The 12,904-nt window shown below is 37.7% G+C and overlaps 2 protein-coding genes across 14 annotated transcripts; one reads left to right on the top strand and one right to left on the bottom strand.

Moving 5' to 3' along the window:
- Positions 1–203: 203 nt before the first annotated feature.
- On the top strand, positions 204–3,612 carry LOC107217269 (protein-serine O-palmitoleoyltransferase porcupine). 3 transcript variants are annotated; one of them, XM_015654722.2, is made up of 8 exons: positions 204–337; positions 476–732; positions 1,044–1,322; positions 1,392–1,584; positions 1,687–1,900; positions 1,982–2,088; positions 2,171–2,373; positions 2,460–3,612. In XM_015654722.2, the coding sequence occupies exons 2-8, from the start codon at positions 714–716 to the stop codon at positions 2,900–2,902; spliced, it is 1,458 nt and encodes a 485-aa protein (XP_015510208.1). In that variant the 5' UTR covers positions 204–337; positions 476–713; the 3' UTR covers positions 2,903–3,612. The 3 variants fall into 3 exon arrangements, with proteins under 3 accessions (XP_015510208.1, XP_015510206.1, XP_046598227.1); XM_015654720.2 differs by having other exon boundaries at positions 1,035–1,322; XM_046742271.1 differs by having other exon boundaries at positions 476–1,322.
- LOC107217268 (dual specificity protein phosphatase CDC14A) lies at positions 3,065–8,845 on the bottom strand. Of its 11 annotated transcripts, XR_006904772.1 has the most exons (10): positions 8,740–8,845; positions 8,387–8,449; positions 8,053–8,318; positions 7,659–7,959; positions 7,211–7,580; positions 6,794–7,138; positions 6,608–6,733; positions 6,104–6,445; positions 5,454–5,624; positions 3,065–4,574 (listed from the first exon to the last, which is right to left on the bottom strand). XR_006904772.1 is itself a non-coding variant. In XM_015654718.2 (9 exons), the coding sequence occupies exons 2-9, from the start codon at positions 8,433–8,435 to the stop codon at positions 5,642–5,644; spliced, it is 1,845 nt and encodes a 614-aa protein (XP_015510204.1). In that variant the 5' UTR covers positions 8,436–8,449; positions 8,740–8,845; the 3' UTR covers positions 3,065–5,641. The 11 variants fall into 11 exon arrangements, 10 of the variants coding, with proteins under 10 accessions (XP_015510204.1, XP_015510205.1, XP_046598218.1 ...); XM_015654718.2 differs by having other exon boundaries at positions 3,065–5,687; XM_015654719.2 differs by having other exon boundaries at positions 3,065–5,684.
- Between the last annotated feature and the right edge of the window lie 4,059 nt (positions 8,846–12,904).

The raw sequence follows: 12,904 nt of genomic DNA, 5'->3' as shown, positions 1-12,904 counted from the left end.
AATACAGTCCACTAAACAATTGATTCTAGCATTATTTGGGATTGACCGAATTTTTACTGAAAAAATCCGAAGGGATTGGCATTTCTTTTTTTTTTGTTATTTTCTTTTCGAGACTAATTGGATATTACTCCGCTGAGTCAAGCTGTTGATTGGACCGGTTACCCCCAGCGTATTCGAACTGCGCGCCACCGACTCCTCTCGCAAAATTACGTAGATGTAGTGCATCCAGATTCCAGGAGGTCGATTCTGTACTAGGCGCAATAGAATAGCGTCTGACGCAAACTCGACATAGCGCTGTATTCAAAATCGTCGCTATTTTTGACAAATATCCGAAGGGGTTAGTCTTACTTCTTTTTCAAGTAAAAATTTTTTCGTCTTGCATGCAATGCGATACTTTTCCATCTGCTTATATGAGAGAAAGATACAACACTACCGGACGGCCCTCTCTTGGCAACATCTCATGCTTATATTACAGGTTATAGTCTCCCTGAAGAGAACATATCAATAAGACCTATAGAGAATCGTCACCACCATTCAGGCGACTTTGGCGCGAAAAAGTTTTAGACGCATAGCTGCTCTACTTCGTGAGATGCGCCTAGTCATGCAAAAAATGGATCCTGATCAATATTTTGAAGTAAGAAGAACAAATTACCTGTCAAAGTCGATCACATACTGATGTGGAGTCGCTGATGAATCAACATTAAAAAGAGCGTATGCAGTGTACCCACAAAGGTACCAGTTTTGTAATTAAATTTTCGAAATGTCTGGGAAGATATAATCTATGCATAGCAGGTTCCAATTATTATAGGCAATCTGAAATGTCACTTTTCATATTCACATGAGTTTGTCCGTGTTATATTGCCAAAAATTCTATAAAATATGCACTCAGCAGTCAAATCTAATATATCTTATCAATGCTGTATTACGAACTGAATCTGAAGTGCATACAAACCTGCAATGTGTAGAAAAGTACGAGCATATATGAATGTTCCACTCTCTCCATCCACGTGCATTACTTTGTACTATTCAACAAGTTCATGTAGGGTTAAGAGGTATGGGAGATTACCGGGACTTGGGATTATTGTATTATGACGATAACTTGGACTACGAATATCAGTCGCGCCATCAAGAACAAGATTTGTTCACTTCTTACGAAAATACGGACTACGTGTACGAAGATGAATACGATTATCAAATAAACGAAGACCAAGGCCTGAGAAATATTTACAACCGTTGTGTATACCCTACACTATTCGATGCTTGCAATTACTTAATTCCATTGCTGATAGCTTCCATCATATTCCAGAGTGTAACCCAATCTAGTAAGTATCGAGTATCGTTATACGAATAGAATGAAAACCTGATGGTTTAATTTTGGGTTATTATCGTAGGTTACACACCGCAACGAGGCTTCCATATAATTTCTGCAGTCATTGGATTATATGTTGTACAGCTGTATGCAGCCGAATGTTTGTACTTGTTGATCACCTTGATTACACTGTCGTACCTGATTTTTTGTGTGCCTGGTCGTTATCGTAGAAGGCTAGCTATCAGTTTGCTATGCCTTGGTGTAATTCTGTACGGGTAGGTGAAATGGATAGAGCATGTTGACTGGAATCATTCAAGTTGGTCACACATGGGATGGTAGAAGGGATTTGACGCATACTTTTGTACTATTTGATACAGTGAAAGATGGATGAAACCAGCATTCTGGCACAAAATACGTGGTGTTACCATGATTGCTTCTATGAAGGCGGTTAGCGTCGTAATGGAATCTGACACCTTTCCATTGCCGAGTTTCCTGGAATACATTGGATATATGTTATGCCCAGCCACCTGCCTTTTCGGGCCCTGGGTTTCCTACAAAGATTATGCCACCCTGTATCGCGTCAACCAGTGGGTAAGGGTCATTACCTTTCTTGCGTATGTACCAGCTTTTAAAGTGCATATAAGTATGTCAATGCTTATGCATTTGTTGCAGAGTGTACGGAAGATTCTTATAGCTCTTGGATATTTAACACTTGCTTTTGCACTTCTAAGCATATCGAATTGCTGGGCTGAATGGATTTTTCCTGATTCCACATGGAGGTCAGTGCTGAGTCACAAGAGAGATGAAACAATTTCTCGCCTCGGTCACATGCCAATGCTCATTGAAAGAAATGTGTTTTAGATGGATTGTGGCATACAGGGAAGCCTTGTGCTTCCGAACTTCGCACTACTTCATATCCTATACATCTGGGGGTTTGGCTTTGCTAGGAGGCTTCTCCTTGACTACAGCCAGTGTAACAAAGCCTGGGTCAGTTGAGCTACCGCACTCTCTCGTACAGGTCGTTGTTAATTGGAATATCCCCATGCATAATTGGCTGAAAACATGTGAGCGACGATGAAATCACTTTTCGTTAACAGATTCGATCTCTAGAGCAGACAGTTAGATAATTTGCATATGATTCATGATTCAGATGTATTTCGACGCAGCCGTGAACATTTTGGTCAGTTTGGAGCAGTCTTCCTTACCTATGCAGTCAGTTCTCTCCTCCACGGTTTCAACTTCCAACTAGCTGCTGTGCTTCTAAGCCTTGGGTTCTACACATACGTCGAATATCAGTTAAGGCAGGAACTTGCTCGTGCTTTTGATGCTTGTATTGCTGCTAGACGTTGCGGCGACCACAAATGTATACACAAACGAACCACAGCTAATTGCTGGTGGGTTCGGGTTATAAATATTTTATTCTCTGCCCTCGCCATGTTTCATCTGGCTTACTTGGGACTGATGTTCGATACCTCTGAACAACAAGAGACGGGATATAGTTACTCGCATGCAATGGAGAAGTGGTCGAGTCTCAACTTTGCTAGCCACTGGGTCGTACTTGCCACATATTTCGCCTATTTTATGATTAAATAATGAATGATATCTCTGTTTCATCTGTGTATGAACTTTCGAAAAAATAGGAACAACTTACCCCTTCAAGGTTGCCGAACATAACGACTTTGCCATCGCCAGGACTACGTGTATGTATACGTACAGTTAAGTACAGGAGTTAAGTACAGTTTTTGAATTCCTTAATTTCAGGAAAATAACCATTGCAATGATTTATTCATATTTGTAATTACAAATATCTTATCGTTATTCATAAGTTAACGCTGTTTCTGTAAATATTACAGCTGCGCGAACAACACAACATTGATAAAATATTTGTGAAGTTGACACCGACCTGGGATTTTATATTTTCTAAAATAGCCGTACTCTATCCTATAGACAGCTTGTATTTTATACTCTTAAATAAATTTTTACGCTTTGACAAAAAAAAAAAATATTTATTCTAAGCTAATGCATTGATATCTTATATCATCCAATGTCATGTGACGTATCCTTTCAATTATTCCTTGCAGAAATAAATTGATATATCTCTACAAAGAATCCACTGCAATGTGATACCTAATTGATAGAAAAATACATGTTTCGAATGTTGTGGATAATAATACAGCAGGCGAATGATAACCGTGACTTAAATTTCGAGTTCCAATAAATTTGGGTGCTTTGTACTTATGCATAAGAAAGTGGTACGACGTGAAATGAAAACGTTGGTACCGGGTTAAAATGAAATGTAATACTAAAAAAAAAAACCTACTCGAAATCGAATATTTTTGAAATTTATCAGTTTCTCACGATGCAACTATTGGGATTGATAAAATTTATGGTTTTGTATCCTACATGTTTTCTATAATATAAACTTCGTACTGACCATGATGCAATGATACTGTTGCAGAACATATTTTGATGTAGTGCTGCATTAATGGGGTCCAGTCATTTTAAACTATCTTTGTTATATTTCCATCATCTTCCGCAATAGGAAAATACATTGAATTCAAATTGAAACGAAGGATAATTTCAAATCAGGTCAGCGCACTGCTACTGGTGAAAGATGTCAGTAAGTAGATCCTTCTCTATGTCCAATATCTGTACGATGCCGTAGCTTACACCTGATTGCTATATTGCAAACTATGTCTACATCGAGAATAAAATGATAATACGACTGATTTAACATTTGCATCTGACCAGAGAAAAGATCGTAGTATGTCAAGCAACGAAGTAAGTTTCCAGTTTTTCATTAATTTTAAAATCATTGACAAAATTCTTAAAAATGTTACATATACGTAAAAAGTGAAAAAAAAATAAAAGCGTAAACCTACATTAGTACAATAAGTCTTTATGTTACTATAAAATCGATAAACTTTACTGCGTTTAGAAAGTGTTAATGTATCAAACCTACTGTTAATTTGTTTAACTATAATTATGATAGTACTTGTACATTTCTCTACAGAAAGACTTTTTCAATGTTACACCAAGGATGAAACTATTGGTTGATTCCTTGTAAGTATGTACAAAATACATAGCCATTTACAAAGACGAATGTGTCAGTCAGCTCATATTTTCGGTTGTTCGTGCACTCGTAGCTTGCGTTGTGAATCTGGGCTTGTACATTTGTAGAATAATGTCGTTTCACCGTAAAGTTAACGCTTTCCACCATCTATATGTATCTGCTTATCTCTCTTTCTCCCTCTCCTTGTTGGCACTACGATGATGAAATTTCTTGTCATAGAGCTCTGAATTGTTTCAACTCTTATTAAATCTATTTTAAAATGGCTAATATGATTTTCAGTATATACGTACAATTTCCGCGACTCTAATATAATATAATATAATATAATATAATATAATATAATAGCTCAGTATTTCAATAATAATTAACAATCAAATTTATTACAGCACGGATCATCGAAAAGTACGGACAGTGTGAATGTAATCTCTATAAGTAAGCCAACAGTGAATAATTGTTGTGTAAAATTGCCGGTAAATTAAATATAGATTGCCATGAATAATCTACGTTCAATTACCAATATTCATGCGTTTCAAAAAGGGAATAGCAATTCGGAGTAATTAGCTCCATATTTCGGATGTGCAGTTTTCTAATAAACGTCCCCCCACCCCCCACCTCCGCGAAACCATGTTTGAGAAATCATCTTTCGTGCATGCATTGTATACATATATACGTATGTATGTAGGGACAATCTCTTGAAGCAGACCAATTCACCAAGTCTTGCATTTTTCACTGTAAGTTTGCTTCTACCTTAATTGCAAATGGCCAACTCCAAGACAATATTCAACGTGTGACAAAATGCCGTGATTTGTTATCTAATATAATACCAATACTAACGGATGGTAGGCTCAATCTACTGCTCGCGTGTCATTCGCGTGAAGAAATTGTAACAATTAGTTGACTGAAGCGGATTAAAATTGTTATACGCAATAAAAATGAGAAGCTAGGAGATAAAATTACGGATAAGAGATTAGTCACAAGAATGAAAACTATGATCCGGTTGAAAGGGGGGGGCAAACCAATCGTGTTGACAGCATGATGGTTGTGAATCGTCGGTTACTATATCATACGCACAGGATATTCGCATTTCGGCACCATGAGATCCGCGTTCTTTGCTTCAATGCTTGAACCTCGGCTACATTGTCGACGTGGTGATGCTTATCTCACTGAGCGATGGGATTTAGGCGGCAAGATCTCCTACGTCGGTGAGATATACGGATGGCCACCGTATCGTCTCTGACATCTCTGAGAATATCGGTTAGTCATCTGACAAATGCTGTTTTGTAACTTTTTGTTGTGCGCGCGCTGCTAGACACAGAAAGAAATGGGAATTTGTCTGTTAGCCACTGGACATGACAGTGAGTGATTCATGGGTTTTTTTTTTTTGGAGATATTAACAGTAATGTTGCCGGGAGATGAAATGTTACCATATGGTGAATGTGCAGAGGTGTTAATTGAACCATGCAAAGGGGAATCGAGTCATATTACAACTAAGCCTGTAACACTGTTAGTTGGACATAATTATGTTGTTTGCGACACAGAAGTTAAAGCGTTAATGGTTACGAAATGTCAAGATAACTAATAAAACAGCAAAACCGATGTCCCTGGCAAAGCTATGATCATCTGCAGTATGACAAACAATATTAGGTAGAAACAATAATCGAATGTGCAAAGAAACGAACATGAAGGATAAATATATCTGGACGTTGAAGCATCGCACTTACTGTCTCAGTGAATGATATCGTGTGACACGATCTGCTGATCGCAGAATCATATTCATGCCCGGTTGGGGCTGCAGAGCTGCGCGGTTTGTAGTTGCAACAGCAGTGCGAGCTTCGGTAACACACGAAGCTCTGACACTGGACCTTGTAACTGGCTTTGATACAGAACTGGAAGTTACCGGACTCGTTGAATCCACATCGTTGTTGACATTGTTGCTATTGTTGTTGTTGTTGTTGTTGTTGATGTGATTGCGATTGTTGTTGATACTACGAATCTGTGTTGTTGCTTTGGAATTGATACGGCGCACACTTGATTCGCAGTTGTTAGTGACCAGCCAACTATTTCTACAATAACCCAAGATGATGAAAAATCGTCTTTCTAATATAAATCTGGATTTAGCATCTTAAACGTGCTGCATAGTAAATTCCCACCAAGATTTCAGTGCCGTAGGAAGGACCAGCCTGTTACCAAAGAAGCTATAAAAAAGCTATGGGTAAAATACAAACCTCTTTACAATCGTTGTAGTAGCTGCACGGCCGAGGAGTCGTTTAGGTACTTCTTTGTCCTTGTTACTAGCCAAGCTGGCGGTTCCTTTCTGACTCCTTGTTTGAAGCAAAGGTCCCAGGTAAGGACTAATAGGGAGGATAATCGTATGAGTTGTAAATAGCCATCTTTGGTAAAATGGTACTTACTGTGCAACAGTCGAAGGGCTCGATATACCGCCCAGAGACGATTGACAAGAAGGTATGATGCTGCGTCGTGATGCTTTTATCTGATTCAACTTATCGCCTTGAGTTAACACTGAGATTTTTGGTACTACAATGCCTGGAAGCGGCCCAGGATCGTCAAGTTTTATACCATCGACACGGTGCATGATCCCTGAGACATTGTCTTGAACTAAACGAGAATTTCGCAGACCAGATAAGGACAATCCACCGGGTCTTCCAGCCACTGAATATATCCCAAACTGATGCACAGGATTTCCGTTCTCAGGACGCAGCGGTACCTTCAGTAAGGAATGAAGGTAAGCTTCTTTTCTAGAATAAAAAAATATTTGTCTTAAATTACAGATTCTTCTGAAAATGTGAAATATGTCAGGAAGAACTTACTCCTCGAGCCAGTGTTGTTGGTGGCCGATTACCGAACCAGGTCTACATATTCTGATCCATGCAATGGTTTCCCGAGCTGTAAGATGGTAATGTTTCATGATATAACAGCCGATAAGGGATCCTGTTCTACCAAGGCCAGCTTTGCAATGTACCGCGACAGCACCAGGTGCAGTTTCAGCTATTTTCAGAAACTGTTGCATTATAGAATTAGTGGGCGTCGAACCATCTATGAAGAACAACTCCTTGTGTTCAAAGCCAGCTTCGACAAATCTAGAGGCTTCGTAAATTTTCTTATTAAGCCGAACTATCGTCGAAACATTGTTACGGCGAAAGTATGCAAAGTAAGATTCCGGAGCATGTAGGGGATACCCTGCAGCAGACCCAAAATTAAATAGTTAATTTTGCATTTGGGATGCAATAAAGCTCATAGTTACAAGTGAAAACTAACCATTTTCAATTTTCGATTTAGCATGGGGTCCGCAAAATGCAATAAATTTTCCTGGAACTATCCAATTCATGTCGCCGTTTTCCACGCGCTCAAAGTATTCATACTCTTCACGGTGAAAATCACGAAAATTGAAAAACCCCAAAGAATAGCACTTGTGGATGGCACGGAGGCATTCTTTTAATGATATCTGGTAGCACGGTGGACCCAGAGAGGCATCTCGAAACATTATGAGTGGTGGACTTGTTGGGCTGGCTATCAAAATATCATAGGCTTCTTCGGCACTACGTTTCCAATAGATTATCTGAAGATTGGCAATAAATATGTTGTAAAACGTCATCACAAATTAATAGGAATGAGTAAAATGCCTCGTTGACTAGATTATAAGGTAACTGACCACATAGCTAGCGATAAGAAATGCAGCGTTTACGCGCTTCTGAGGGTCCATCACAGTGTAGTGGACAATTTTCTTCTTGCTCAGAGTGACCGCCTTCAGTTTCTTGTTCACTTTCTGACAATAACGATGAAGCATTGCAAGATTCAAGGGTCCAAAATCAGCATAGAAGTTCTCATAGATGAGCTCATCGTCAATACTGAAGTAATGGGTGTTAGAGGTGCTTCGAGGCTTCACTGTTGTCCTCAGTGTGACAAAGTATAACCGATCTGCAACACGGATCTCTTTAGCCTGTAAAAGGGGGAGAAGATAAATGGTATTAATGAATTCGAAATACCCTTCAAAAACTCTGCTGCACAGACTAGCACCTCATTGGAATCCTCCATTTTTTTCTGTCAACCTGCAACGAAGAAACTCTAAGTTAGGTGTGTGGGAAGAAGAAATAACTCGAACTTCCATCCCCATACCCATATCATCGGTATTAGGATGAGAAGTAATTATAAGATGGAATTGATTTCTGAAAAATCGAGGTTGTGGGCAGAAACTAGAGGTAACCTGGATCCGTTACCCACGCGAATGACGATTGTCACGGGAGTCGTAAGTGAATTTGAATTTATCGCGGAAGATTGGCGTGTCGAAACGAACGCCACTGTTGGTGGCTATAATTTTTAATCATTGATTTTCACTCACTTAGTTTACTAATCGCCGACCGCGAGTGTAAATATAAACACTGCAGTGACAGGATAAGAGAGAAAGAAGGACAAACTCAAGGAAAGAGAGAAGGGAATGTAGAGTGGGAAGACAGCGAATTCGAATAGAGTGGGCGGCAGAAGCTTGTGATGACTGCGGCAGCCGCTAGGGTGAGGCTGATTCCCGAAGCAGAGAGGGCTTGCAGCTAGAGCATGTGCGTATGGGTGTGCGATGTATGTATGCATATACACCCCTGCGTATGACCCTATCTCTGATATCTTCACGATCCTCGCTCAACACTACGAGGGTGTGAGAGAAACCTAGCGGCAAAAACCGCCGCGAATACGACGAGCCGAAAGAGAAAATCTCGCCAGTGAATCTCCCGGAGGTTGATTATTTTACAATTTCATACTTCGCGTACATCTATTCGTTGACTGAAGATTATACTCGGCCTATCGTAAAGGTATCGTACACTCGTACATAATTATAACACGTCAATTATTTATTTCACGTTACAATTGAATTTGAATCGGAGTTTCAGCCTTTTACAAAGTTTCAGCTCGCGACCACCAGCTAGGCGCTGCGGACATCTAGCACGACGAATTGCGGGAACAATTACATTAAATCGTTTGCAATAACGAAAAGATGTTATCGAATAACTGTTATACTATCTTCCATTTTAAGCCCCTCTGTCAATTTCAGTAGTACACTGTAATGTGCATTGGCTCATTTTTCTCGTTACAGAACTGTTGAAACCAGAAGAGTATAAATCTGTGCAGAAAAAAGGCATACAGAATTTTTATTGCTGTTAAGTATATTTGATACTTTTTGGATACTTTAACTCTTTAATATTTCGAAAGTTGAACAATCTTGAAAGGAGACTATTACAACAAAAACCAGAAATTGGCAAGTCGTGCAATGATCAATGGGCGTGCTGATTCGCAATGTTTGACTTAGACTCGAGGTATTTCGGAACGCTCTGGGACCTAATTCTCATTTTATTTCCATTGCTGAAAGCAAAATCAGAATCTGTCTGAAAGCGATAATTGAACGAACCTTAAGTATCCATACATGTGTATCTGCTGATTTATGTATGTACATACATACATAAAAAAGAACAAATACAAAGTAAATCTCGATGCAGATAGAAGATGCTGCAATTAAAAAGTAACAAGACACTGTATCTATATAGGTAACTCCATGCAAAATCTTGAATTTTTCTGCATTTTCAGGTAGTAAAATACTTCAACTTTGGAATAATTGGGATTGTTTGTGAATTTATAATAGTTTTCAGTTGTTATAAATTAACATTGACAAGAAAAAAAAAAAACGTATACTGAAATCGCTTGGAATTAGTTGGTTGACAACAGAGATCGTAGAATGGCCATTAGATTTAGAAAATTGAATGCATAGGGCTTAGAGCATATACAGTAAGGCATAGGGGTAGTCTTCGCCCTCCCTAGGGGTGCATATAGATAGTATTAGGGGTTGCACCTATTCTCGGCCTAATAATTGTAAGGAAATTCTTCGTTCGGTTTGAAATGCTAAAAAGACAAAGAGTAACTTAGTGAAACCAAAACAAGTACTAAAAATATATTTTACAATATTCTGTACAAAGATCATTTAAAATTAGTATTTTCATGCATGTCCGTACATAACGTATTAAATATTATATCATTTATTATATTATCGTTGTGACGTTTCCAAGATTGTAAATTAACAGATGTTACCATTTATGTAAGTGTTATCTTATGGCATCAACAATTTTTAGTATATGGTACACCTATCAATTCGATTATGAATCCAGAACTAAAATGAAGTCACTAAAAAAAAAAAAAAAAAACACCGTGTCAGCTGCTGCGGAAGGTGTCGAGTGATATAATTTTTCTTGAAAACTATAGTTTCCCGAGCAGATACAAATATAATTTAAGATAACATACAGTATAATTAAAAGTATGTTACGTACCCAAGCACATACGCGTGCATGCGCAATAGTATCATTCGGTTTGACACTGGATGCTGTGGGAGCAGATTCTTGGTCAATGACAATGAATGTAACACAGGAAAATGCTCTCAGCATCAGGACAACGAACAAACGTATCATACATACAAAATAAGTCCGATTTTACCCTTTGTTCTTATCTTTCCTACTTTTGTGACAAATAATTACACTGCATTGAATAAACAATTAAAATTGTTGCACATCGATAAAAAAAAAAAAAAATCAGCAAACCACAGCTATAACTATAATCAACAGATTTCGTTGTATAATTATTGTCGCTAGGAACCACATTTCGTGTGCCTACTCTATACGACAATGTAAGCCTAATTTTTAATATTTAAATGTAAACCACTGTATTAGAGAACTAGCCAGACTTGACGTAAATTCATTTTACCGTATGATTAGTGTAATAAAAAAACTTAAATGCTGAAATTTCTGTACACATAATAGTATCGTTGTATGTGGTACATGTATACAGAAACATGGATGATATATAGATATAAAACGTACTATACGTATATTAACAGCAATTGCCTTGTTACCAGGCAAAAAAAAAAATTCATTCTTAACGTGCCTGTGCAGAGATACATACAAAGGCAAATAGACGATACAATGCATTACATTGTTGTAATGTTACTTATTGTTATTTAAAATTACTTTGATCGATTGATTTAATTTTTGTTTCAAACTTTGAAACTGTGCACTTTCACATTTAATAAACTCTTTAAAATATATGTGTACACACACACACACACACGCACACACTTACGTATATACACACACACACACACACATGTATGCATAACACATTGATCGAAAAGAACTGTTATCGTAATAAAAGTCTATTTACATTGCAAGAGAGATATGTTGAGATAATATTGAACATGATCATAATCATAGAACGAACAAATAACGAGTGGTGTGAATGTTATCATTGTACCAAACGATCAAGAATCAAGTGGTGTGGTGGAGAATAGTCGCCATGAATATCTCCGAACTGGTTGAAACACTTGAGGCTACCCCTGTAATGAATATGAGTAGCCGACTTGCAGCTCATGGTAAGAAATGTTTTTTGTCAAGCGAGCTACTTCTTTTAAAATTACCTACTCCGAATGTGATCACTACGAGACATTTGATACCATATAGGCCAATTGCCACCCAGGAAAAAAAGTTAAGGCCAATGGTCAACACCTACATGGTAGGCGTACTCTAAGCTAAAAACATGGTGCAGCATTTACACTTCGAACAGTGTAAAATCAATAGTAAGCCGAAATTGAAATCGCCAATTTCGAAAAATATGTTTTGATTTGTAGTCATACTCAAACTGTTATTCATATATTTAGGAAGTGATCAAGTAGGATAATTATTTATTATGTCTGACAAAGTAAGGGCAATTTTTTTCTTTTTTCTGAATCAAATCTTTCGCATTGAAACAAACAAAAACTTGCAGAAAATTCACTGTGCAGATGATGTGCTAAAATTTTAACAAGTGGAACGACTGTTTCACAGAAAAGTCTAACATTCTGAAGACTCTGTTTGAGAAATGACTGATTTTTCTCATCCGATTGCAAATACATGTATGTGATATTGATGTAAGCATTGTAAGATGTGGTTCACAGCATTGATCATCGTTTAGGTGAATGATATAGATACAGGTGATTGCCGTGTTACTGCTCCACTAAAATATCCAAGTTGGGCCATCAACGACAGCTGACATACTACTTCATAAACATAGTGTATATAAAGAAGGTCTTTTTCACACAATAACAATTTCACATATCCGACAATGACTGGGTTTCAATATTATGCATCAAACTCCTATTTAACATAGTTGCATAATTTTTATTCCAATTACTTATACGTGTATCGTGACTACTGATTGATTTCATACATTCTGTTCCAGAGAATGTTTTCTCAACAGGTGAGTTTGCATTTGTTCCGTTTAATTTCCGTTCATCTTGGAAACAAGAACCAGTTTATGGACAAACCATTCGTTTTTTTGCGAAATAAAGTGTGTGTTTGTTTCATTTGATTATAAAATCTGAGATTCATAGTAGTAAGATATGCGAAATTGAATACAAAACTTGATACAAATGGCATGAAACTTTGTTAGTAGTTTAGACCATTTATGTGTGCATGCAGGATCATCAACATCAACCACCA

This window comes from Neodiprion lecontei, chromosome 5 (assembly GCF_021901455.1).
Source record: "Neodiprion lecontei isolate iyNeoLeco1 chromosome 5, iyNeoLeco1.1, whole genome shotgun sequence".
NCBI classification, from domain to species: Eukaryota; Metazoa; Arthropoda; class Insecta; order Hymenoptera; family Diprionidae; genus Neodiprion; species Neodiprion lecontei.
The sequence above is the reverse complement of the archived record's forward strand: the minus strand, read 5'-3'. Positions and strand labels throughout refer to the sequence as shown.